General features: G+C 48.9%; 1 protein-coding gene and 1 long non-coding RNA gene across 22 annotated transcripts in view; both read left to right on the top strand.

Annotated features, from left to right (window-relative positions):
• RAB3IL1 (RAB3A interacting protein like 1) overlaps positions 1-8,885 on the top strand; it is a 36,533-nt gene extending 27,648 nt beyond the window's left edge. For 13 of the 20 annotated variants that reach the window (XR_011141253.1, XM_068944437.1, XM_068944445.1 and 10 more), the window contains 6 exons: positions 1,015-1,143; positions 1,258-1,370; positions 2,334-2,357; positions 4,527-4,626; positions 5,724-5,790; positions 6,213-8,885. Coding sequence is in view for 18 of the 20 variants with exons in the window: in XM_068944437.1 (XP_068800538.1) it covers positions 1,015-1,143; positions 1,258-1,370; positions 2,334-2,357; positions 4,527-4,626; positions 5,724-5,790; positions 6,213-6,295 (516 nt within the window). In the remaining 2 variants the exon portion in view is untranslated. The remainder of the gene's footprint in view (positions 1-1,014; positions 1,144-1,257; positions 1,371-2,333; positions 2,358-4,526; positions 4,627-5,723; positions 5,791-6,212) is intronic. The other 7 variants (XR_011141254.1, XM_068944448.1, XM_068944446.1 and 4 more) reach the window with 1 other exon arrangement.
• Positions 8,886-10,811: 1,926 nt separating this feature from the next.
• Positions 10,812-26,576, top strand: part of LOC104139315 (uncharacterized) — a 30,280-nt gene continuing 14,515 nt past the window's right edge. Inside the window, exons 1-2 of one of the 2 annotated variants that reach the window (XR_693070.2) lie at positions 10,812-12,457; positions 13,427-13,871. This is a non-coding gene — a long non-coding RNA (uncharacterized lncRNA). The remainder of the gene's footprint in view (positions 12,458-13,426; positions 13,872-26,576) is intronic. The other variant, XR_693069.2, reaches the window with a different exon arrangement.

Genomic DNA, 26,576 nt, shown 5'->3' with positions numbered 1-26,576 from the left:
TGGTGTGTGGTTTGTTTGTTTTTTCTTTTGTGGGTTTTTCTTGTTGTGGTTTTTCTCCTCCTTCTCCTTTCGGCAGCTTTAACAGGATTTGCTGGCCTTTTAAGGAGATGCTCTGTCAGTCAGGTTGGTGGTTGGGCTGATGCTACCATCTGGGGTTGAAGTGTTGGGTCCCAGAGAGTCTCCAGCCAGCCGCGAATGCAGGATGGAGGGAGTGACCTTCCTACTGGCTCAGGAGAGGGGAGCAAACTCTGTCCTGGGCCTCTTATTGCTGAGGAGTGGTAATACTTGCAAGCCCATCTGTAAAGGGAATGAGTAGGCATTGGAATCTGGATCTATTCCTGCTCTTTCAGCTCCCTTTAAGAGACCTAGCTTTTTACACTCGGCTTGCCTCTGCCAGCCTATGTGACTGCCCGGTGTTCCCATTACTTCTGAGGCTCCCTGAACACTCAAGTTCTGGACTTGGAGTGGTCTTTAAAGGGCTGGCACACCTTGTTACTTGGACTTGCTGATTGTAGTCTTGCTGATGGCTGTTTGTTGGTAGCTTTCTTCAGTTCATCCTTTCTTTGTAGCAATCCTTTGCTTACAGGGGTTCTGTCTCCTGTGTCCTGGGTGTCGTTGCTACTGTGCTTTGCCATTCAGCTGCCCTTGTTGTTCTTGTCATGGGCTGAGTGGGGACTTGGTCCATGCAGCAGTTGCCTGGTGGCTTTCCTGCAGCAAAGGCTCTGGCCTGCCTGGAGGAAGATAAGAGATGCAGGTGTCTGCAGGTTTCTGGCAGAATAAACTCACTATAGCTGTGTCAGTCTGGTGCATAACTGCTGATGGGTGGGAAACGGAAGACCCTGTGAGTGAGCCAGCTTCCATCAGATGCTTTTGTGATGTTTGAGCCTTTCTCAATGCCAAGCAGATGTGTTTAGAAGCTAGGTTTACCTGCTCGCTAACAGAAGCCTTCTGATATGGTACCTCTCTCTTCGTCCAAACTTTCCTCTTCCCGTCCTTCTTGGACACTTGCTGCAGGTCGACTCCATTTTATTTGCTGAGTTCCAGGCCTGGAAGGAGTCTCCAACTCTGGATAAATCCTGCTCCTTCTTGGACAGAATTTACCGAGAAGATGTAGGACCATGTCTGGACTTCACTAAGCAGGAGGTGAGTGCTGGGAAAAGAGGAGAAAAATTGCGCAGTTAGGCAGCACTGAAGTTGCACCCTCTCTGGAGGTGGCAGTTGCACGTCCATACCTGCAGTCTTTTCTCTTTGCTGCAGCTATCGGAGCTGGTGCGAGTAGCTGTGGAGCAGAACACACTCACTATTGAGCCTGTTGCTTCGCAGACGCTGCCTGTGGTGAAGGTGTCAGCAGTAGAGTGTGGTGGGCCAAAGTAAGGAACCTTTTTGTGCTCCCTTTTTCTTCCCTTGCCGCTGGTCTTTTTGCCACCTCTGCATGGTGTTTGGCCAGGCCTTGCACAGTCGCATGAGCTAAAAAGGTACCAGGGCTCGGCTGATTGTGCTCCTAGTTTATAATCAGCAGTAGTTCAGCTCAACTTAGTCCTCCATCTCATGTGAAGAGTTTGATATTTCGGCTCAACTGATGTACTGACACTGAGTATCAGTGGTGTGTTAGTGCCTTCAAGCTCAGAAGAGTGTGTCTGGTGGTTTTTTTGTCCCCCCCCCCCCCCCTTCTTCCTAAAAGGCAAACCCATTTTAATGGTCTCTGAAGAGTGTGTTTGTGCATACCCTAGGGTGAGAGAGCTAAGTGGGAGCTGTGTTATTTCATGTGCTTGCATCCCATGAGGTTTGAGCTTGCCTTGCACTGCTGACTTTGACAGTGCTCCAGGTGGATTTGGGCCTAGGTCATGAGAGACTCCTTCTTGCTGCTTGCCATCTCCCCCTGAGATGGCAAGGCTGATCTCTGAGGCTGTCACCTTACTATTGGAATTGGGACTGGGGCTGCTCCAGAGCTGCATGGCTGTATGTCTGATGTGACAAACAAATTACCTCAAGGAAAAAGAGCAGCAGCGGAAGGTGACGTGCCCTTCCAGGCCAAGAAAGGGGACTTCATTCAGCCATCAAATTGAAGTCTGGTCAAGGCGCTCTCTATTCTTCCTTCTTCTCCCTCTCCCCACTGTCAAGCAGAGCACCTTCTAGGCTAAGGTGTTCCTGTAACTGTGAACTCTGCTCACAGGCAGACTTCCTACCATGCTCTTCTGCATTTTTCTCTCGTCTCGTCTCGCAGGTTGTTTGGACACAATGTTCCATGAGCATGTGTCAGGCCTGTGCTGAGAACAACCCATCCTGTGTTTATCCTAATCAGTTTCCTTCTGATTTCTTTTGTCTCTTCACAGTGGGTTCCGGTCACAAATTGTAACGTAAGTGAAGTATTTATTTGTTTAGTCAGTGGTCAGAGATCTCTGATCCATTAACAAGTTACTAACTTAATGGGGATTAGCAGCTTTGAGGCCAGAATTGAACTAACCTGAATTCTTAATGCTGTTTAATTACCACCCAGACGAGGTGGTAAATAGCCTTGCTCTTGGCAATAAATGGCCCAAAAGGGGCTCGTCTGTGTTCAGATGCAAAACGCTGATTTTTAATGGCACCTTTGGGCATGTTGTGCAGCAGAGAGAAAGCAAGTGCCCTATTGCATGGGCCCCAGTCCAAAACTTTCAGGAGCCTAGGCAGGTCAGGACTGTGTTGGCTGCTGCGTTCTGTGACATTGTCCATGCAACACTGGAGTAAAATGCTGGTCTGTCCAGAAGATGCTGAGGCCTGATGGTGTGCTTGGCAAGGCACCTTGGTGTGTGGAGTGCCAAAGGGCAGGTGTTCTCATGTTTAGGTTACTCCTTGCTATAGTTGTGGTAACTTGTGTTACACGAAGTGGTACCAGTGCAGCTGGGAGTAACGAGCAGGATTCTCTTTTTTTCCTCATGTTCTGCAGTGCCTAAATTAAGGACCTCTTGAAGGTATCCGTTTTAGAAAGATACAGGTTGTCCTGCACTTTCTGAGGATTTAGTCCTCTTCAGATGTGTTAATGTTTGGGGAGCGAGCACATCTCATTGCATCTGAACGCTTGCAGCCCATGCTTCCACTTTTATCTGTTAGCTAATATTTGCTTGATAGGAGGGGAAAGCAAGTACTGACATACGCTCAGAAACTCTCCAGAGTGTCTGCTGCTGTGTTCGATGTCATCTTTTGTGGCCTCTGGAGCAATTCTTGCAGCTGGGGAGTGATGTCCCTCTTCCACCATGCAGACACTTGGTCTCTGAGACTGTGGTAATGACTATGCAGCAGGCAATTCTGCTTTACTGCATTAAGTGATGATGAAGGAAGCCACTGGCTGGTACTGAGAACCATTCATCGCTTTGTGTGAATAATGGAGGGAAATTGCAAGAAAAGAGGGGCATGCCCCCCTCTTGCTGATCACGTCCTTTGCTGATCTTCCTGGGCTCTGGGCCACCTTGAAAAGACTTCTGTTTTCTCTGCTTGACCTGCAGTCTCCTTGCAACCTCCTTGCAATTGTGAGCTAAGCTTTTACCCTGCCTGCACAAGAAGGGATTGACTTGTTCTTAGCAAGCCTTATTCAGAAACCTTTGAAATCGGTGCAAAGCCACTCCATGTGGCTTCAAGTGCAGTGGCTTCGATTTGGGCTCCAATTAATTAAAAGGAGCCCAGCATAAAGGCTGCCATGTAGCTTTTTTTGAGTTCCCAGTTTGAGCAGCTGGTGACACTATGGTTTGTGCCGCTTGGTGGTGAGAAAGGGTGGCACAAAAGCCTGAGAGGTCACGCAGAATTCCTGTTGGCTTCCTCTTGTGCCACAGAGGGGATCTCGCTTTTAAATCTTTCTTTTGAAGTTTCCATGTAACACTTGCAAGGTGAACAGCTGTCCTTAAGTGTTTTTCCTGGAGCGTGGTAGCCTTGTAGCCTTAGGTGTATGGTAAGGTCCAAGCAGGGACACCTCTCGAGGAAAATGCCACGTTGGAGGACACTGAAGAAAGGTGGCAAGTCCAGATGAATTTCAGGGCCCTACCAGTGATGGGGCTGATCCTACTCAAAAGCTGGAATTATCTGTTGTGAGACTGGGTTTAGTCCCCAGGCAGCATGTAAGTAACCCAGCAGGAAAACTGAGACGCTTGGGCAGAAGCTCCTGCTAAAGCCTCGCCTGGAATGTAGAAGAGATGTGCAGAGCCCTGATGATATTTATTATGCACTGCTTCGGGCTAACTTATTTCATGTTTTCTGTGGTTATAGGCTGTCTGCCACAGAAAGGATACTATCGTTGTTTACTTGGGCACGGACTATTTCATGGTACCAAATATGTAGTCTAAGGTCTCCTAAACCTGCTATTTCTGGAAGCTTCTGAGGAGCAAAAGGCTTGTATTAGCCCTGTTTTTTCTTCTGGAAGCTGGCTGACGCAGGCCTGGTTTCTGAGCTCTTGCTCTCATCTCTTTTTGGAGATTTTCTTTAGCTTTTTGAATTGCCAAGCTCTGCTGTGCCCCTGGATTGCCATAGGCTGCAGTGTTGTTTTTCTTTCCCTGCAGGAAGTGTGCTCTAAGTGGCCTCCCCAGGACCTGCAAACACCGGATCATGCTGGGGGATTCTGGGAATTACTACTACATTTCACCATCCTGCAGGGCCAGGGTAAGTTTTCCAGCTTCCCAGGGTACCTTGGCCTCCAAAACTGTTCCAAATCCCAAGATGGAAGAGCTCTTGGGTCAGCCTTCAAACTGACAGAGGCCTGTGAGGGTTGAGTTTGGTTCCTGGAGTTGGGGTGGCCCTTGGTCAGGGCTGCTTAGGGTGTAGGTCTCGGGTCCATCTCGGGGTATGGTGCTCTAGCTTATGTTCCTTCAGGCAATCTGTCTTCAGTGTGACAATCTTCCATGGTTTAATTCATTACAGAACCTATCTTCTTTCTTCTTTTTTTTTTTTTCCTGTTTTCCCCATTCTTTGTAGAAGACTAATTTTCAGCTCTTTAAATGCTGGCTTTTGTTACTGTTCCAGTACAGATCAATGACTCAAATGGCTATGAGAACAAACTGTCCTTTTTTTCCACAGGGCAGGGAGAAAGTGAACCATTTATTAATGTTGCTGTTGGGGTCCTGATTCAGCAGAGCACTTTAAAGCATATGCCCTGTGCTGTTCTGCAGGTTCTCAGCATTAAGCGTGTGCCTGAATGCTTTCCTGAGCTGCAGATCAAAAGAGCCAGCCCTGCAAACATGCAACTTTCTGAGACAGGCTGTTGGGTTTCCTTGTGGCCTTAATTTGACCTTTTTTTTTTTTTTTTTTTTTTGGTCACTTGCACCAAAACAGTGCAGTATGTCATGAACTCCCTTTACCTCCCTGGGCGCACACTTTCTGCACAAACCTTTAACTCCAGAGTTTTTCATTCAGGCAGGTGACAGTGTTCTTGAAGGAAGTTCCTGGCTTTGCAGCTACTTTCAATGGTGATTGCTTATGTCTGAAGCTGTCAATAATCTGGAGTTCTTGCACACTTTATGTGCCTTGGGTGGTGCAATATCTTGGGATGAGATTGCAGATGCCCAGAACTTTGTTATTTTTACCAGCTTTCTTCCTCTCTTTCGTTCTGACAGAATTGTGGTGCTATTTTCCAGGTGCTGAGTGTGTTGAGAGAGTACTCCTGCTGGGTACTGTGGCTGGCCCCTTGACAGGCAAAGCAGTTCTATAGCTGACTCCTGTTTCTCTCTCTCTCTCTCTCTCTCTCTCTCACTCTCTCTCAGATCACAGCGGTGTGCAACTTTTTCACGTATATTCGCTATATCCAGCAGGGCTTGGTGAGGCAGGATGGTAAGAGGGGATAATGGCTGGGTGTGGTGGGAGTGCCCTCTGTGGGCCGTTGGGAGCAATTGAAAGGTCCTGTGCAGCGTGGCAGAAACGGGGCCAGCTTGGGGTACCCTGAACTCTCTGTGTCCTTGAGAAACAGTTAAATGGCAGAAGAGAGGCAAGAGAGGTTAATGTCTGGGAGGGAGAGTAGCCACCCCTTCCTTGCTCATCAGCTTGATGGGAGCTTTGCCCTGGGGTTGAGCTGGTATGGGAGTAAGCTGATGGGCCTGCCCTGCTGGTCCCTCCAGCAGGTCTGCTTCCCCCCCTTTGTGGATGATTCTGGTTGGGCTGTGCCAAAAACATAGTACAAAATCAAGTCATGTCCAGCTGTGCCTTGCTCATTGTTTTTTTTCCCTCCTCTTTTCCCACTCCCTTTTGCTTTGCAGTGGAGCTGATGTACTGGGAAGTCATGCGGCTCCGGAGGGAGATGTCTCTAGCCAAACTTGGGTTTTTTCCCAGCGAGATGTAAGCTGGGGCCTGAGCGTGGAAGGAAACTGCTCCTGTTCAAATGGCCTGCCAAACATGGTTTGCCAAACAGATGAATGTGGTGCCTCTCCCGTAATGGGCCTTGCTTCCTCCCCTCCTTCGCTCCTTCTGCCTGATGCTGATCGTGGAGCAAGAAGCACAACTTTCCCCTTTGGCTGTCCCACTTCTCCTCCAACTGTGACTGGAATGCAGCCACCGTGCTGCCCTCTCAGAGCCAGGCTGGTCCTGGCTGCTCTCGGGGTGGCCACCTACGGACTGTCCTCTGTGGAGTCTCCTTTATGCAGTCTATATCCAGTTTTTAAACTTTTTGTTTTTATATGCAGTCTGCTTTGGCATAGTCTGAGGCCGGTCCTGTGCAAGGCAGGAGTCTTGGGCTCCCTTCTTTGTAAGCAAGTCTTTCAGGACAGATGCTGGCTGTCTGTCCACTCATTCCTTGGGGTGGAAGGTGCTGTTGCCCAGCCATATGCCGAGCCCCTGCTGATCACTTACTCCTCTAATGACCCTGCAAATGCCAGCAGCACACAATAATCTCATGGAGAGCCATGAACAGCTTGTTTCCAAGTACTTCCTTGCTCCTTTTAAGGAGCCTTCAAGAGAAGCTTTCTGCCAGCTGAGTCACAAAGAGGGTTTTGTTTCTGTTTTTAGCTTGCGATTTGGCACTGGGTTCTTGTAATCTGGGCTGGGGAAATGACCAGAGCTGAGGCCAGAGCTGTGCACCTGGGGCCTTCAGCAGAAGAAAGTGAGCAGGGAAATTGTATAACTCGCAGCTGGCCACAGCTTGGCTGTAGTCAGTGCAGAATGTTTTCTCCTGGCCTAGGGAATCGGCTGCAGTCATCACAGGCAGATGCAGGCCCTCAGGGATGTTGCCCTGTGACAGTCCTAGGTGCAGAAAGCCACCTGTGGTGCTCTTAAATACAAATCTTGGCCACGGACAAATGCCTTTGAGCTGTTTGTGCTGAGGGTAGCTTTGGGCACTGCTCTTCCCACTGTCCCGGTAGAAACCAAGGTCCCAAGCCAGCTTCTTTCTCTGTCCAGAAGGTGCGTGCCTAGGTTGGGCTCTGTCTTGAGACCCAGAGATTTCCTCCCCAGTATAACACCAGGCCTAGAGATTCACTTCCATTGGGGAAATTCAGCTTCTCCCAGGCTACCATCCCCCAATGGGGAAGTCTGAGACATCTTTGTATACCTGTGTGAGGGATGTGGCCACAGTCTGTTTCTGTATGCCTCAAGACATGCTGGGAGGGACGTGGCCAAAGCTTTTGGAAGGGAGGGGCCCTCTATAGCTTGAGCTCAGCCCCAGGCCCTGTCTATACAGAACTGTGTTAAAGCCATGGCAGTGTTTGATGCTGATTAGCTGCCTTCAGTGACTGTGGAATCATCTCTGTCACCACCCTGGGGCTTTCATCTCATGTAGCATTTCTGCACTCTTGCTCTGGGATGTCACCCTGTCTCTGCTGTCATAAGAGCTCCTGTCTTAGCAGATTGGTGCTCAGAACCACATCACCAGCCTCAGCTCCACTGAGTTTCGTCGTCTCCTGGGAGATGCTGCAGTAGGAACTTTGTATCTTTAGTGGAAAAAAAAAAAACCCTAACAGCTGCTGTGGTTTTGTCCAGGGGAGGGAGGAATAGACTGGAGAAGACCAAGTTCTGGTTTAGGAGCTAATGCAAGGACAGCTTCACAGCAGATCTGAGAAAATGTTGCTGTGGAAGACCTTCATGAGTGCATGCTTTTCTGTCACTGAGCAGAGACTTACTGCATGCTGCTGAGTTGCTTCTCAGGGGACTCCTTTCCTTATAGCCATACTGGCATACGTCGTCACTTGCCAAGGGTGAGTAGCCACGTGAAACCTCAGTTGTCATCCCCAGAGCTGGGAGAACGCACCTTCCGCTCCGAAAGGGCTGAAGCCAGAGTGGCTGTTACCATCCTGGTTCTGCGTTTGCCTCCCTCACAGCTGAGTGCCCCTGGCTCATGCTGTTGACCGTAGCTAGGTGGGTGCATGTGTCTGCTACTCTTCCACAGAGAAATAAGTTTCAACTGTGGAGTAACGGTATGGAGAAAACATCTTTGGTGTAGAGTCAGGCTGGGTCTTAAGCTGATAATAAACCTGCACTTTTTTTGTTGGTGTCTTCAGATTCGTGGCAATTTGACATCAGCTTTTCAAGAGGGAAAAAGTAGAAATGCTCTTCCCCAGCTGCAGATTTCAGCTCAGGTAAAGTCCATTCGTGGTAGTTTCCCCTTGGATCTGATCCCCTGACCTTTGGATGTCTACATGTTGCCCTGTGCCATTAGCTGCTGCATTGCACAGCAAGTGTTGCTGCATTGCAGCGGTGGAAGTGAGATGATCTCTGTGTAGGAGATGTTTTGGTCCGTGGGGTTTTTTCCCGCCCAGCGTCACTTTGTAAAGCACTTTGGGATGAAAGGAATTAAACAAATGCATTATATAAGGTTGTCTTGCATTTAAAAGAAAGCATAAAGAACAATTTGTAAATTAACCTGAAGTTACTCTGTTAACAGCGGGATGGTTGCACCCTACTCTTCATTAAAGGAAAATAAACATTTGCTGTTAACCTCCTGAGGTCTGGTTGCAGTTCAAGGGGTCAGGCTGGTACATATGTGTGTGAGAATTCAGTAGCCAAAAGAAAAATCCACTTGCCATGGGGGAGTTTGGCTGGCTCATGGTCTGACCTGGGATAATAGGTGGGAGTTTGCGAGGAGTGGTTGAGTGATGAGGAGTAGTAAAAAGCCTTTGAAAATTCCCTATTTACGACCTTACGGCTGCCTGGGAAGGAACAAGCAATAGAAGCGCTAGAGGATGAAGCAGAGAAGGGCTGTCAGTTTGACTGCATGACAGAGTGGATATTAGGTTTTGATTTCCCCTCAGCTGGCAGGCTCGCAGGGATTGCTTATGTTCACGGCGAGCTTAAGGGGAAAGGTTGCCTCGGTGGCAAGCTCCGTGCCCCGTGTCTGCTGCGGAGCTCTTGTGCTGGAACATGGCTAAAGGTGCTGCAGGGCGGGGGAGAACATGCTGTCTTCCAATGTGAAGCAGCTGGAGGAGTTGGATCTTCCTTCTGTAGTTAGAAATTTTAACCTTGCAGGCAGAGAAGGCAATGAATAGCCTTTTAGCGGTGCTGCTGAGCTGCAAGATGCTCTGGAAGCTAGTGCTCCCTTCTGGGCAACTGGAGTCCTGTGGGCTTATGCTCTACACGTCTCTCACCAATGTGTGTCCTAAGGGATTAGGGTTTTAAATTGTTTTTTTCAGTCTGCCCCTCCTGTAACTGGCTGATGCTTGAGTTTGGCAGGATAGCTCAACTCTTGCATTTTCCCAAGAGTCCTCCATTTGCTCTCCCTGCTGGGTGATGATTAACCCTAGTGCTGAGGGCTGGCATCCTGCAGGGCTGGGGAAGTGCCAGTTAGATCCTCACTGGACTCCAGATTGCCCAGCTTGCTGGGCTTTTAACTTGATTAATTCATCAGATTATTTGGGAGGATGAAGGGGGACTGTGGCTGGGTCATCCTTGTCTGTGGACACCCTGACAGGCTTCTAGCCCTTGGGCAACTCTTGGAGCCACAGCAGAGGCAGTGCCCTCCCTTTAGCTTTGGAGATTAACATGGAAGATCTCTTGTACCTTTGGTGATGGCAGTGGAGGGGCAAAAGCAAAAGATCAGTGATCTTTGAGAAACTAGATGGATGTACAGCCAGAGCAAAAAACAGCATCAGGCCTTGTAACAGTAGCAGTTCACCTAGGAACTGGGGGTGCTCTTGTAGTAAAGGTCAATTTGCATTAGGACGAGTGAGAGAAAGACAGGCCTCGGGGACCCTTGTGCCTGTGGGAGACTGTGCAGCAGTAGGGCTCCGCTCTTGCACAGCGGTGGCAAGAGAGGTGCTCTGGTCCTGCCCCTGGGTTTTCTCTGGATTCATGCTTGATTCAGGGGTGGTTGGGCCTCAGCAGTTTTCCCGTGCCTGTGCAAATGTGGGCGTTGCCTTCCTCTGAGGGGATGAGTGGTCAGTTGTTGCTGCTCTAAGACTGCCTTGGCCTGTTCAAGTCAGCGTGGGTGAGTAAGATTTGTCCCGACTGGATTTGCACTCTGGTGTCTCGCATCATGGGAGGGAGAGAAGGGCACAGGCATCTTGGCTTCGATGAGTGCCCGGACAAAGGGGCTGCCACCTCTCAGGTCTGGAGGACACCGACAAGCAGTTGTGCTCACCGATGGTCCTGTGACTTTTCTAAAGGTGTTGTCATTTTACAGGACAGATCATCTGGATGTGGAGAAGGGAACCAACTTACTATCACAAACAGACTGTGGTGCTGCCTGCCTGTCCTGCTTGTGCTCTCAGTACTGTTGTTGGAGTAGAAAGGGTGCATAAGCAGAGGAGAGCTGCCAGGGTGCAGCAGAACGAATCCCCGGGGTAGATGAGAGCTTCGTGGAGGAGGTGGCCCTGATGGCTGCCTGCCAGGGTGCAGCAGATAATGTCGGAGTAGTTAGGGCCAACCAAACTCAGCGCTGTTCTCTGCGTTTCACTTCCCTGATCTGTCTTGGGTGGGCTGTCACTTGTGGTTCAAACGACTGTAACGTTGCTCTGTGGTTTTTAACACCTGAATTGTCCTGCGTTAGAGCAGATGCATCTCAAACTGAGAGCTGTCTCTAGAGTGAGATATCAAATGTTGGGGGATCCTCCAGAATCTATGTTTAAAAGTAATGTACAAGTCTGTTCTCTGCAATGGGCAGTAGCCTCTCCTCTTTTTCGCCATTGGTTTGGCCCTACCTAGTGCAGCGCAGTCGCAGTGTGCAGAATGGCTCTGTTATTGCCAGGCAGCCACAAGAGGGCACAGACAGATTAGGCAGAGACTGCCCTGCCTCACTGGTGTCAGCCCTGCCTAGGTAGGGAGAGGGAGTCCCCATGGGGAAAGCAAGTATTTCATTTCAGATCACCTACGGAGTAGGTGATCCACCTCACCTCTGGCCTGACTCTGAGAAGGCAACATGGCTGCTAATTTGTTCTCTACAACTGTTTGGCAGGTGTATTTCTGTAGCCTTTCTTGCCAGCTGTGGAAAATCTTGTGTTAGATGGGTACAGCCTTCCTGGCCTGTTGCTGGGTTTGTGTGTGTGTGGCAACAGCAGCCCTTTGGTTACTGTTGAAAATGCCTCACTGAAGAGTGAGTTTTGTCATGTGTGTTTGTCCATGCGTACACTCCTAGCACTTGTGTTCCCCGCTGACAGCTGTCGCGCTCAGTGTGACGTTGGGCCCTGATGGTGCTGAGCTCAAGAGGACCAAGGCGGGTGAATGTGTTGGCTTTGAAACTGTAGCTAACAGGAGAAAGCAAGACTATGACATCTCTCTTGAGAACAAGTGGGCTCAGCCACTGCTAAATAAGCCTGTCCACAACCCAGAAGCACAGTGCACTGGTCAGGAAGCCCTCTGTAGAGCTGGGAGGGGTAAAGCTGTGTGGACTGAGCTTTCAGTGAAAGACCTCTAAAGACAGTTGTGGTGTATATTCTATATGGAGACCTTAGGAACAGCTATGTTGTGGGACAGGAAGAAGAGCTATTATATCCAGTGAGGTTATTTGAGAGTTGAATAGAGGAGCATGTGGAGGACACACATATCTAGAAAGAGGGAGTGAAATAAATTAGAATAACTCATGCTGGAAAATAAGCCCCCAGGGGGTGCAGCCTAAGTTGGGACAGCAGGTGAATGAGGCACCTGCCCTGAGTATCTCCTGCCATGATGCAGGAGACATCTGGCTCGGTGGTGGTAGGGTTTGAGTTTCTAGCCAAGCTCCAGCGGTTGGGAACTCTCCATTACCAAAGGGCAGGAGGGGCAGCCCCGGTTCAAAGTATTTCTTGTTCACAGACAGCAGCCGCAGCGGGCGAGTGAGGTTACACAGAGAGCCAGCAAGATGAAGCTGCTGTGTGCGATCTTTCCTGAGTTTAGCTGCAAGGATCTGGCAGAGCAAATTGCTTTCTTCCAAAATCCAGTGGAGGAGGAGGAGTGAAGGGGTTTTCTTGCAATGGAAACCACCACTTGCCTTTCCTTCTTTCTGTGCTCCTGGCCCCTGGAGATCTGGCAGAGCAATGGCCTGGGCCTGGGCCAGCAGAGCAGTCATGCCTGGCTTCCTCCCCTGTGCCTGTGAAGGAAGAAGGTAAGGAATGAAGTAGCCTAAATGTCCTTTCTCCCCCTTGCGCTTTGGGGAACCTGATGTCTCCTCAGCTTCCAAGTGAAATGTGGGGAGGGCAGCAGCTGTGCAGACAGTGAGTGGTGCCCGTTTGCTGCAGTGGCTGCCTGGTGCAGGGCTGGTTCCTCAATACTCTCCACTTTTGGTCCTGATTTTGTGGAACTCACGAGCAAGCTGAGGGAGGGGAGCCCCATGGCCTCCTACCCTCCCTGAGGTAGAGCTGCAGGAACGCCGCTGTGGAGCGGTATGTAACCACGTGCCAAAGAGTCCCTCCACGTGGAGACGGACTCTGAGCTTGGCACAGCCATCAGATTCTGCTCCTCCAGCCTTTAGCCATCCAAGTGCTTCGTGTCCGGCTCTTGACCTGAAGCGTCTCCTCCAGTCTCTTCCTCCTTTCTCATACCTTATGCCGCCCTGCAGAGCCCAGCTCTCCAGTGCTATGGAGAAGTTTCCTTTGATAGAGGGTCTGCTCTCCTTATGCTCCAACTAACCCCACGTCCCGTGCAGGAAGGTTTGACCTTGCAGTCCCACTGACAGCCCTGTCTGCAAAGTTTGGCCAGTTGGATTTAATTGAGTCAATACTGAGGACAGGACAGACATGCCAAGCCCTTTGAACAGAGTCTCTGGGTCTGTTGTACGTGCTGCTGTAGCCTTTCTCCTTTCTCCTTTGCCCCACAGCCTAGGGCCTGCTAGCCTGTTCAGAGCCAAACAAGGGATTTGAAGGGGTGGTAGTTAAAACTTATCCGCCTTCATAGATGCGTTTGCCTTGCTTGAAGGACAGTGGGCAAAACCATTGGAGAAGATTGTTTTCCTTCCTCTGTCCTTCATAAATCCTTTCTCCCTGCTGTAAAGAATGCGCTTATCAAAGTTTTGTATTATGTTTGGAGTTCCATGTCCATAAAGCGGCCTTTTTTTGTAATTCCCTTGCATTACCAGGCTCTGTAAGCAGAAAAGGATTTGTGTGTGACCTCGACCTCATCTTAGAGCTGCAGTGGTCTACCTGTTTGCCCTGAGGATGTGCGAATAACACCGGAACCGGGGAAGGACGCTCCAGGAAGAGAAGCGGTCCTCAGTGGTCCCTGTGACAATTCATACAGAGCCTTGGCCAGCTTTAGTAATGACGTTTTGCAGTAGCAGTATATAGATGCAAATGTATACATGCCCTCCTAGTGTATCCATAGTGCCAAACACTTTGCCACCAGCATCTTTGCTGGCAGTCTTGGATGCGGGCTGGATGTTGCCAACACACAACTGTAACCAGGTTTGCAGGAGTCAACGTGTTGTGGTCTGGTGCTGGAATGTGAATAGCCTGGCATGTTACATATTTGGCATGCGTCATGTAGGACAGCTTCTCTCTAGAACTCTCGTTGGAGTGGATAAGGTATGTACATGCGCTTGATAAATCTGGTGTACTTGTATGTGGGGCTTTGAGCATTTGTGCATGTATTAATGGTAGGGAGGGATGGGGATCTGTAGGTCCACAATAACACACCTTAGCCTGGCCTGCGAAGGAGTCTGGGTTTGGACCAGGAGTATTTTATTTCTCTAGCAGAAGCTAGCACTATGTACAATGAAGTGTGTTTAAGCACTTAAACATTAATACGAGTGAGTGCAGAATGTCGTGGACTTTGAAAGGGGAGAGCAGGATAACGGGGCCTAGAGATTTGGCTGCTCATGGGAATTTCCTAGGACTGCTGGTCCTGTCCTTCACCCTGCCTTTGAGCTTACTAAAAACTTGCTGAGGCTGTAAATCAGGCTGTCTTTGCACAGTAGGTCAGGCTGTCCCCAAACACATGGAGAGAAGTATGTTTCTGGGAATCGATAAATGGGAGATTTTGGTGTGTGTATTTATTTCATGCATGGACAAGGAAAGGGAGGAGGTAAGCAGATGGCCTTAAAATTGCTCAAAAAAATCAACTATTTCAGAGCTTTCATCATGACTAGTAACCCTCCTTTATGCCAAATGTAGCAAAACAGCAAGGATTACTGGAGACTGGGTAGGACTGTATAAACAGTGAGGAAATTCTGGAAAATCAGAGATCGTGGCCCTGCCAGGAAGCATTCGATATCCTGGCACGCTTCTGAAGTTTCACGTGGCGCTGGGAACTGGGACTGGTCAGCTCTGCCAAGCTAACACGTTCCTTATAGGAGCAATCTCTGTGGTGCCACTGTCACTGGAAGCCAGGAGGTCAGTTTTCCTATTTATCATGTCAATATTCTCATGTTTGTATGAGGGCTATCAGACTGAGCTGATAAGTGCCAGAATGCTGACTTTACCTGACCCATGAAGGCACGTGGACTTTGTGCTGGCTTACATAGAATTTGCAGAATTGTCAGGTGCCAGAACAGGCCCCCCGTGGGGTAATTCCCCTGGTTGCAAGCCATCATTTGGATAGCAGGATGCCCTCCAGCCCTGCTTGCTCTGTGGCTGTAGTGGTGCCCTTCAGATGTTTGTGTTGCTTAAAGTCCTGTAGTTGCACACCTGCTCAAGTGTGCCACTGTGCGCTTTGTGGTGTGGGCAAAACGGCTGGCACCCAGTGGACAGTGAAGGCCCTTTTGGAAGGGTCGATGCACAATGGCTGGGTCTGGGCCGTGGTAAGGCAACTACAAAAGCCTATGCTCACAGGAGCTTGGCTAAGCAGCAGCAGATGCATCCTCTTCTTATCAGAGAGATTGGCAGGTTCAAGTCCAAAGGGACCAACCCTTCTGTACTTACTGAGTAACTGTGTGTTCTGTGGGTCACTGCGTTGATCCTGGGGGATCCTGCCACGTGGAGAGTGTGGCAGAAGGCGCTGGAGCGAAGAACAGGGACAGCTTTAAAGAGGCTACTTAATGGGCAGGGACAGCAGACATGCAGGGGAGGGAATGTGAAAGGAGAGCAGATTAGAGAGGAGGCAAGTTGAGTGGCATATAGCCTTGGGAGGGGACTTGCTCTGGATACCTGGTGTGGTGGGAAATGGTGGGAGAATTCATGAAAGCTCAGTATAATTTTGTTAGTCAGAAGGCAGATGTGCCTTGCACAACCTGAAGAAGAGAGAAGTGCAAGAACTGCTTTTGGGATGGATTAGAAGGGAAAGGGAATATAGAGAAAATGAGACTGCATCTAGTTGTGGGCTGGATGTGAGGGGAAGAAGGACAGATCAGAGTTGATAGTGGTGCCTTGGCTCAGGAGACACCCTAGCACTGTTGAGTGTGCTGGAGCGGAGACAGCAGGGAAAGTTTGGGAGGGAAAGGTTAATATTTAGCTCCCTTTTGGCCAGATTGAACTGGAAGTGATTCCCCATGTAGGAGACGATATCAGACTCGTTTGGCTGAAGAGAAAAAGTTGAATCATTGGAACACTCTGGTTACTTAAAAGTAACACGAGTGACTGAAAAGTGGTGCACAGCTATTTGTACAGAAGGAAAAGAAAGAAGCCCCAAAGCAGTTCCCTAAGGGACCCTCTTAGACAAGGGAATCGTGAAAGGGAAGCTGAAAAAGAAGTTGAAGGTGGTCCTTGGAAAGTGTTGCAGAGAGAGGCTCTAGCACTCATTTTGTACTCCTTGGAAAGCTTTGAATGTTATACTCATGGACGCACAGACCTTCATGAGCTGTTTAACTGAATATATGATATCAGAGACTTCATTCATGTTTCCCGCTTATGCTTTCACTTGAGTTCTGGAGCTGTTGGTGTTCCTCTAGCAAATATATAAGCTGTAGCAGTTCAAGAGCAGCTCTTTCTGTCCTTAATTCCCCTGGCTCATTGTGCTAATTCTGCTCTATTAATCACCTTAGAGTTGATCTGAGGTGCCTTCTTCCAACAGACGTCTATGTCAATCATGACTGAAAGAAACAGCTCGCTCATTTTGCATCAGAATTGCAGCTGGGGCTGGAGGAGGTGACTTATCCATTGCCTCTGATGTCCTTCTCGTTTGTCAGGCCACCAGCTGAATGCCAGCTGCCAGAAGTGGTAAGGAACAGGACAGTAGTCCAAATCTCAGTCAAGTTGCTGACACTGTCGTGGGCATGGCAAATATTATTTCAGTGGATATTGGAGGAGGGTCTAATGGTCCTGTGAGAGGTTGGTAAGAGTGGTGTTGGTCCTGTGAGAGGTTGGTAAGAGTGGTGTTGGACAGGTGAGTGCATGGCAGAGCCTGAAAAGCCTGGCAACTCTGGTTTGCGTTAAGCTGGAAGAGTCTTCTACTTTTGTGCATGCTGACTGAGGGGACACGAAGATGAAATCTTCCCTCTAGACACCGCCAGGTAGATGGGCTCATCTGCCACTAAAATCATGATATGCAATGTGTTGGAGAGGAGAACACGGACCTCATGTTTAACTGCCAGTTCAGTTTGTCTTTCTAGCCCCCTATTCTACCAAACCATTGCATATCCATGGGTTTAGTGATACTTCACTCTTGATTTGCAAAGGGATTCCTGGGGTGCCGACTAATTTAGAAACTTCAAGCCCTGCAATGAGATCCTTAAAAACCTGCAGTGACTCTGTAAAGATTTGGGAGCTATCCTTCTGGTTCTAAATTAACACAGTCCTCCAAATATTTTGGCCTGGCCTGGTGCCGTGCTGGGTCCATGCTGTGAGATGCTTCAGGACTTGAATATGTTTCAGCCGTGTGTAGGAAACCTCTGTGATTAGTCTTCCCCTGGAGTATGAGGAAGAGAGTAAAGCAGCTGATTGGAGTTTCAGGGAGCTTGGTAGGGCTTCCCCCTTCCCTCAGAGGTTTCCGGACAGATGGAGCCTAGGAAGGAATGTCTTGTAGGAACAAACTTAGAACAGTTTCCTATTTTTCCCCCTAACAGCAGAGTGGTCATGCTTGCTGCTGCTATATTTTGTGCAGGCCATACTGTGGAAGTGCTTATTCCTATGCTTTCGCTCATATGTTGTGCACTTAAAGGTCAAGAATTGATAATGTGAGTCTGTGGCTAAGTTATGGGGTAAAATTTACCTCCTTTGCTGTGGATGCTGCTTTTGTATCATACTGCAAATGTCACAAGATCAGAGGAAAATTTAGGCTGGAAGGGATCTCTGGAGGTAATTTAGTCCTACCTCCTGCAGGGGTAAATTGGAGTTAGGTCAGATCGCTCAGGGCCTTATTCAGTCGAGTTCTGAAAATCCAGAAGTAATTCTACTGTTGTCAGCAGTAGTGTCACTAGCTTCTCTCAGTTATGCTGGCGTAAAAAGCCTGGCTTTACACATTCGGAATCCACAAATGTCCTAAATACCAGCTATTGCAGCATGTGTGCTCCTGCATTGTGACTTGTGTTCACTGTCTCAGCAGCATGCGTGTTAGAGTTCAAAAAACACAGCTATAATGGCCTTTCTAAAAACTGGGAACGCTTAAAACATATTTGAACAGAGCCCTTGAAAGTTGTCCTGACTTCTGTCTAGAGGTGGTTACAGAGCCACCACAGAAAAGAAATTGCTGCTTAATCTCCCTCCCCCTTTTTGTGCAATTCATTTGCATGTCAGGCAGCAGAGCAATGATGCAACATCTCTCTGCTTTTTCTGTATAGATTTATGGTTATGCAGACAGACACATGAATGGACTAGAAAAAAAGAAGCTGATGCTCCTATTGCTTTTTTTCTTACTATTTTTAATTTTTAATTTTTCATTGACCAGGATCAACCGTGGAGAATCTTGTCCTTAAGGCACCTTAAGCATCAGTGAAAATCATGAAAATTATGACTTCTTTGTGGTAGGACGTAGGTAATGACGCTGGCTCCTGCTTTGTGCGGGTCGCTGCAATCATAAAGGAAGATCACAGAAGAGAAAGTGCAGTGCTTCCTACCTTTAATGTAAAATGGGTCACTGCTCAACACGACAGAGGAGTGCAGATCTGACAGTAAGGTAACTGAAGTCACTTAAATGAGTCAGACCAGTATATTAACTGTACCCACTTCAGCTAGGATTTGTGCAATCCCAAGCAATTATTTTGACCAATCTTCTCATTGTCACATAAAAATTCAGCACCTGGCCAATAAATTACACTGTTGTCTAACTGGGCGAAGAACCTTGCCTTGGGCAAGGCTTGTGCTGCCGTTATGAGGATCCTTTTTATTTGCTTTTTTCCTCCCGTTCTTCTTCTGAGAGTCTTGAAGTCCAGGTGAGCCTTCATTAGAAGGCTTCTTTGGCTTGACCTGAGTAATCTGTGCCTGGTAGTCAACCATCAGTTGTTAGTAGAGGGTGGGAGAGCACTACTTCAAAATTCAGCAGTATTTAAGAAAAAAAGTCATCTTTTGCATCGGCGGGGCTTCCTCATATTTGCAACTAAGGGAGCTCCACGTGGATTGAACAGCACCTTTCTTTATAACACTGCTTGCTGCCTTGGGTGGAGTCCCAGAGCACAGGCAAAGCCTAACAATGATCTTTTTGTCTCAGGATAGGCCTTTGCAGCAAACTGTGGTCGTTCATGTTGAAGTCTTGAGTACTCTTTTTCTCTTGATAGTTCAGTTAATCCCAGGCAGGAATAAACCTCTTCTCCAAGCTGACTGGTTGATTCTGATCACCACATGCAACAGAAGTGACTGTGAGCTCCTGCAAGTGTTTCTTCAACACAGCTGGGCTTTGGGCTCCTTATTTTGCTATAGGTCTTTCAGCTTCCCTCTGGATATCTGGAACTGAATACATGGGCTATGTAATTCTGTAGCAGGCTGAGGGACAGTTTGTCTCCCTCGGGTGCTAGTTAAGGCATTTTGATGCAGACCAAAGTGTTAATCCAGGGTTTATTCGGTGACCCAGGCATGCTTTGAATCTAATGCTGGATGGACAGGGAGCCCATCTTCTCACTGAGTGCAAAAAACCACTGGCCAAAGTTGAAAAGGAGGAACGCATTCATCTTCTGCTTCAGTATTATGTTGTTGTCTACGCAAAGCACTTGCGGTTATAAAAGCCAGTTCATCAGATCCATAATCATCAAGCTTGCACCAACCTATTTCAGAAAACAAATTCCTGTATGTCATGATTTGGCCTGTGTGTCACAGAGCAGAATCCTAGATGGGAAGATTTTTCTGCGTTTCACGTTACTGATCACAGCTGGGTGTTTGTGGCTTGTTCTTGCTGGAATGCATTTTAATAGTTGCTTCCCCTTGAGCTGGGCTTTCCTTCTCTGTTCCCGTTTCCAGCAGTTAATTTTGCAGTTTGGCACCGATACGTCTCATGCTGGTTCTTAGCACAGCGTTGAATTGCTGCAGTGTGTCCTCTTCTCTGAGGAGCTAGATAGACTAAAGAGCGATGTTATTGAAATACCTCATTTTAAAAATGCACTGGGTGAGAATAAACTGCTCACAAATAGATTTGTGTGTGTTACTGTAATTGATATGTATATTGAAACTGTTCTAGATCTGTGAATTTTTGGACTAGTATCAGTGCTTTTCCTATCAAAGGCATGGAAGTGAATGTCTGCTACATATCTCTATTTGGGATAATGGAAGACTATTTTAAAATTAAGTTCTCAGCTAGCATGTGCTGCTGTTGTTCGATGCAGCAAAGTGAATTTAGACAACCTGTGGATCGGTCCCTAGATTGCCAAAAGATGGTCATCTGCCCTGCAATCCCAGTAGTGTATTTACATTCAGACGCAGTAGACTTCTCACTCCGACTTCAGTGGGAAATGAGTGCGTTTATTCCCATAAGAGCTGCAAAGTAATTGTTTTCATGTCATTTCTGGTCGGCGTGTGGGAGACAATATCCACACCCGTCATAATTCTGTTGGCAAGTGAAATGTGAAAATAGTAATTTATGCACACGGTTGGGACCTTTTTATAATTTCTCTTCCTCGTCTTGCTCATCTGTGTCGTAATGGTTCTGCAAGAGGCTGAGCCCAGGAGGTGATAAACCTTATACTTTCTGAAAGATTTCTTACCCCCTCTTGTCCTGTTGTGGGTGTTTTTGTGGTGTTTTTTTTTTTTTCTTTTTTGTTAATGGCTTAGTCAGAATGCTACAAAAGGCTACTTATGTGCCTTGCTTCAGCTTCCTGGCTAAGCTCCTGGTCTAGATCCAATTGAATCACTTGATCCCTGCAGTGGCAGGTCTTTGGGGTGCCTCTAAAACCACACGCTTTCAGTAGAAAGTGATTTCAGATTAGTAACAACTGATTAGGGATTGGACCGTCTTCCTGAAGAAGCAGAGGAACACCCTGATTCAGACCTTGGTAAGCTTTAATGGCATAATGGTCTGTGATGCTGGAAACATTGTGCAGTGTTTCTTATCACCGCCATGCTACATAAAGGAAAGTCATGTTGAGTTAAATAAATCTGTCCCAGGGCAGTGTCAGTGCTGCTGTGCTGGAACGATTCACTCCCTGTTTTTCTTTCGAATCCTGGAATTTTGTAGTATTTTCCTAAGACCTGTTTTCACAAATTTCAAGGAAGCAGAGGCATGAAGGAAATGTCTTGCAGGAGGCTACCAACTTTCTTAAATATTACCTGTAGTCCTCAGTTGCAGAGCCATATCCTATTGTGTGTAAAGAGTGCTAGGAGGGAGGGCTGGTGTATGTAGGATGTAGTATGGGAATGTTTCTGTATTATAGTTGAGGAATTGAGACAGATTTTTCCAGCTGCCCAGTAAAACATACAAAGTTTATGATAATGGGATGTAACCTCAGCACAAAGGCTGAACTAAAAACTGAGTTTCTTGAGGGGCTAAAATTGTGATTAATTTTCCAAACAGACTTTGCAAATCTATTGCAAGGAGGGAGCCATGTGTCAACGCACCTTTTGTGCTATCTAGGCAAAAGCTGTGAGCGTGAGCACCATGAACACCTTTCGTCTCTACGCTAGGTGGGCTGTGAAATGTGCTCTGTTGCATGAGACCTCTGGAATCAGACTTGTGCAGAGTAAGTAAAAACTTAGAGGAGTGTTTTTTTTTTTTAAAGCAATATTTCTAATGGATGAAAGTTTCTTTATAGATCTTGCCAGTCATCAATATCTCTTCTCTGTAGGACGTTAGCTAGCTCAAAATTGAATTGGAATTGAGGATCTGCATGTCTGGCAGATGAGTATTTTAGCAGCAGAGGCATGAGCTTCAAGTTAAAGCAGAGACCGTTTTAGTGCAGCTGTGATGTGTGGCTCGAGTGTAGGTGTCTTAATCCAGTATGTGCATCTGGAACAACCAGAGCCTTATTCCCCTTCAAGCTACATTGTGTTGACATGCTGAGAGGTTCTGGGAACAGTTGTACTCCGAGGGAAGAAAGCCAGCTGATGTATTGATTTGCAACAGACTATTTTTGTGTAAAGAATTCTTGTGTTTGTATTAGGGGAATGTGTTTATTCTAGGATCAAATAAAAGTCCTAATATTGACACCAGGTAAGGGTGTGTTTGCGGGGGGAGGTTTGAGCTCTACGACCTCTCATCTGGTGCTTTCTGTGCAGAATAAGTTGACCTATGAAGCAATTAATGTATACTCTGGAAAACTGCAGGATACTGGCTTAATACAATGCGTAACCAAAGACTGTCCTTCCTTGCCCATCATTTTGTTATCGGACTTGAGCGCAGCCAACAGAGGCAGCCAACAGAGGCAGCGAACAGACGCAGCAGTTTGCGCAGCAGTTCGCGCAGAAGGGCGCCAGAAGGCAAAGAAGGCATCTCTCCATTTTGCACAGTGGTGTGTCCTTCCCCGGGGCATGGTCATGACACGCCGCAGAGCACGTTCCCCAGTGGCTGTGGGAGGTGCTGCATTGGCTGTGTCTGAGGCCTCAACCCAGACAGACCCTCAGACAGCAGATGCAGCTCTGCAGGTGTCAGGCTGCAGGCAGTGCCTGGGGCCTCTCCGCGAGGCCTGGACTGACAGACAGCGCTCCTGTGTGAGGTGTGCTGTGGTTGACCAGTTGCGTCACCAGATAAAGGAGTTACAGGAGGAGGTTAGTAGGCTGCGTAGCATCCGAGAGGATGAGCGGGAGATTGACAGGGCGTTCTCGGAGACTGTTCAGCTCCGAGAGTCCCCTGCCCCCACTGCAGCGGAGGTGTCAGAGGGCTCAGCACCGTGTGTAAAGGTGCATCATAACGCTGTTGAAGAGGGCTGGAAGCTGGTGACCTCTCGTAGAAGGAGAAAGGCTCTTGCTCCTCCTCAAGACTTACCCTTGAAGAACAAGTTTAGCGCCCTCCAAGCCGAGGAGGAGCTGGGCATGGCTCCAAGAGAGGCAACTGGCCTGGCAGACCCTGTGCCGTGCAGGAACCCCCGGAAGAAACGGCGAGTGATTGTTGTGGGTGACTCCCTGCTGCAGGGGACAGAGGCACCTATCTGCCGACCTGACCTCTTGTCCAGAGAGGTTTGCTGCCTGCCAGGGGCTCGAATAAGAGATGTCGTGGAAAGACTGCCAAGGCTTGTCCACGCGTTGGACTACTACCCTCTGCTGATCTTCCATGTGGGTGCTAATGACACGAAAGGCAAACTGGAAACCATCAAACGGGACTTCAGAGCTCTGGGAATGGTGGCCAAGGGTCTGGGAGCCCAGGTGGTTTTCTCCTCAATCTTGCCTGTGAGGGGAAAGGACAGGAGGAGGAGTAGACGAATTTTCCAAGTTAACAGCTGGCTGCGCCGCTGGTGTTGGCAACAGGGCTTTGGTTTCTATGACCATGGGACCCTGTTTGAAGATCAACAGCTGATGGGGAGCGATGGGATCCACCTTACCAAGCGGGGCACGCGCGTCTTTGCCAACAGATTGGCCAGCCTGGTAAGGAGGGCTTTAAACTAGGCGAGATGGGGGAAGGGGAGTGGTATAGTGGCAGGGGAGTCAGTAAAACACCGCTCAAGTCAGGATGCCTCCAGCGGGTGCATACAACCAAGGGAGACAGCATGGGACATGGCTATGGAGGATCCTCTTGCACCTCTTCTGGGAAGCCTGCGTGCTTGACTGGCTCTCTGAAATGCCTGTATACCAATGCACGCAGCATGGGGAATAAGCAGGAAGAGTTAGAGATCTGTGTGCGGTCGCAGGGCCATGATCTCATTGCAGTGACAGAGACATGGTGGGATAGTTCACATGACTGGGATGCTGTCATGGATGGCTATGTGCTTTTTAGGAAAGACAGGCCAGGAAGGCGAGGTGGTGGAGTTGCTCTTTATGTGAGGGAGCAACTAGAATGTATGGAGCTCTGCCTCGGGGTGGATGAAGAGCAAGTTGAGAGCCTATGGGTAAGGATTAAAGGGCAGGGTAACATGGGTGACACTGTTGTGGGGGTCTACTACAGGCCACCTGATCAGGAGGAAGTCATCGATGAGGCCTTTTACCGACAGCTGGAAGTAGCCTCACGATCACAGGCCCTGGTTCTCATGGGAGACTTCAACCACCCTGACATCTGTTGGCAAGGCAGCACAGCTAGGCACAAACAGTCAAAGAGGTTCCTGCAGAGGATTGATGATAATTTCTTGACGCAGGTGGTGGAGACGCCAACGAGGAGAAGTGCAATGCTAGACCTTGTACTAACGAGCAAAGAAGGTCTAGTTGGAGAGGTGAAGGTTGGGGGGCAGCCTTGGCTGCAGTGACCATGAGATGGTGGAGTTCAGGATCCTGCGAGGAGGGAGCAGGGCAATGAGTAGGATTGCAACGCTGGACTTCAGGAGAGCTGACTTTGGCCTCTTCAGGGACCTACTTAGGGGAATCTCATGGGACAGGGCCCTAGAAGGAAGAGGGGTCCAAGAAAGCTGGTTAATATTCAAGCGTCACTTCCTCCAGGCTCAAGAGCAGTGCATCCCTCTGAGGAAGAAGTCCAGCAAAGCGGGCAGGAGACCTGCATGGATGAGCAAGGAACTCCTGGCCAAACTCCAGCAGAAGAAGGAAGTGTACAGAATGTGGCAAAGGGGACAGGCCACTTGGGAGGAATACAGGGACGTTGTCAGAGCGTGCAGGGATGCGACAAGAAAGGCTAAGGCCCAGTTGGAATTAAATCTGGCAAGGGATGTCAAGGACAACAAGAAGGGCTGCTTCGAATACATCCATAGCAAAAGGAAGACTAGGGAAAAGGTGGGCCCGCTGCTGAATGGGGCGGGTGCCCTGGTGACGAAGGATACAGAGAAGGCAGAGTTGCTGAATGCCTTCTTTGCTTCCGTCTTCACTGCTAAGGCCAGTCCTGAGGAATTCCAGACCTTGGAGACAAGAGAGGAAGTCTGGAGAAAGGAAGACTCTCCCTTGGTGGAGGAGGATCGGGTTAGAGATCTTTTGTCCAAACTTGACATCCACAAATCCATGGGCCCCGATGGGATGCACCCACGAGTGCGGAGGGAGCTGGCGGTTGTTATCGCTAGGCCACTCTCTGTCATCTTGGAAAGGTCCTGGAGATCAGGAGAGGTGCCTGAGGACTGGAAGAAAGCCAATGTCACGCCAGTCTTCCACAAGGGCAAGAAGGAGGAGCCAGGAAACTACAGGCCTGTCAGCCTCACCTCCATCCCTGGCAAGGTGATGGAACAGCTCCTCTTGAAGGTCATCACTAAGCATCTGGAGGACAAGAAGGTGATCAGGAGTAGTCAGCATGGATTCACCAAAGGGAAATCATGCTTGACCAATCTGATAGCCTTCTATGACAGGATGACTGGCTGGGTAGATGAGGGCAGAGCAGTGGATGTTGTCTCCCTGGACTTCAGCAAGGCTTTTGACACTGTCTCCCATCCCATCCTCCTAGGTAAGCTCAGGAAGTGTGGGCTAGATGAGTGGACGGTGAGGTGGCTTGAGAACTGGCTGGATGGCCGAGCTCAGAGGGTTGTGGTGAATGGCGCAGAGTCTCGTTGGAGGCCTGTGGCTAGTGGTGTCCCCCAGGGGTCAGTCCTGGGTCCGCTCTTGTTCAATATATTCATCAATGACCTGGAGGAAGGGACAGAGTGCCCCCTCAGCAAGTTTGCTGATGATACTAAACTGGGGGGAGAGGCTGGCACACCAGAAGACTGTGCTGCCGTGGAGAGGGACCTGGGCAGGCTGGAGAGGTGGGCGGAGAGGAACCTCCTGAAGTTCAACAAAGGCAAGTGCAAGGTCCTGCACCTAGGCAGGAATAATCCCATGCACCAGTACAGGCTGGGGGTTGACCTGCTGGCAAGCAGCTCTGCCGAGAAGGACCTGGGAGTGTTGGTGGATAACAAGTGAAGCATGAGGCAGCAGTGTGCCCTTGTGGCCAAGAAGGCCAATGGTCTCCTGGGGTGCATTAGGCAGAGTGTTGCCAGCAGGTGGAGGGAGGTGATGCTGCCCCTCTCCTCAGCCCTGGGGAGGCCTCCCCTGGAGTACTGTGTCCAGTTGTGGGCTCCCCAGTGCAAGAGAGACATGGCACTCCTGGAGGGAGTCCAGCAGAGGGCTACCAAGATGATTAGAGGGCTGGAGCACCTCTCCTCTGCAGAAAGACTGCAAGAGCTGGGCCTGTTCAGCCTGGAGAAGAGAAGATTGAGAGGGGATCTCATCAATGTGTACAAGTATCTGAAGGGGGAGTGTCAAGAGGATGAGGCCAGCCTCTTCTCCGTGGTGCCCAGCAACAGGACAAGAGGCAATGGGCAGAAACTGAACCACAGGAAGTTCCATCTGAACCTGAGAAAACACTTCTTGACTGTGAGGGTGACAGAGCATTGGAACAGGTTGCCCAGAGAGGTGGTGGAGTCTCCTTCGCTGGAGATCTTCAAAAGCCGTCTGGATGTGATCCTGGGCAATATGCTCTAGGTGACCCTGCTTGGGCGGGGAGGTTGGACGAGATGATCTCCAGAGGTCCCTTCCAACCTAAACGATTCTGTGATTCTGTGACTTGGGACAACCTGTGTGATTCCTTCTTATAGCCTCTGTCCATTGCTGTGTGCCTCTGTAGCTGATGGTACAGTTCAAGTGGATTTATTTGCAAGAACCAACAGGATCCTGGTTCGGTTACATGTGGCTCTGTTAAGGCCTCTGGGACGTTCTAAAGTCTGCTGTTGTCTGGAGCGAGCTTTGGATTGGGTTCCCTGTTAGAGAAACAACTGGAAGCTGCTTACCATGCCTCCGGATGAGCTATCAGTAGAGAGAAAATAGCTTTTGAGCTATTATAACAGGTTTCTACAGAACGTTTCATGTTGCCAGCACAATCTGATCAACCTAGTTCTCAGCTGCCTCCCTGAAGGGCCTAGTGGCGGGGTTGAATGGGGAGGG

This window comes from Struthio camelus, chromosome 5, assembly GCF_040807025.1.
Source record: "Struthio camelus isolate bStrCam1 chromosome 5, bStrCam1.hap1, whole genome shotgun sequence".
NCBI lineage: Eukaryota > Metazoa > Chordata > Aves > Struthioniformes > Struthionidae > Struthio > Struthio camelus.
The sequence above is the reverse complement of the archived record's forward strand: the minus strand, read 5'-3'. Positions and strand labels throughout refer to the sequence as shown.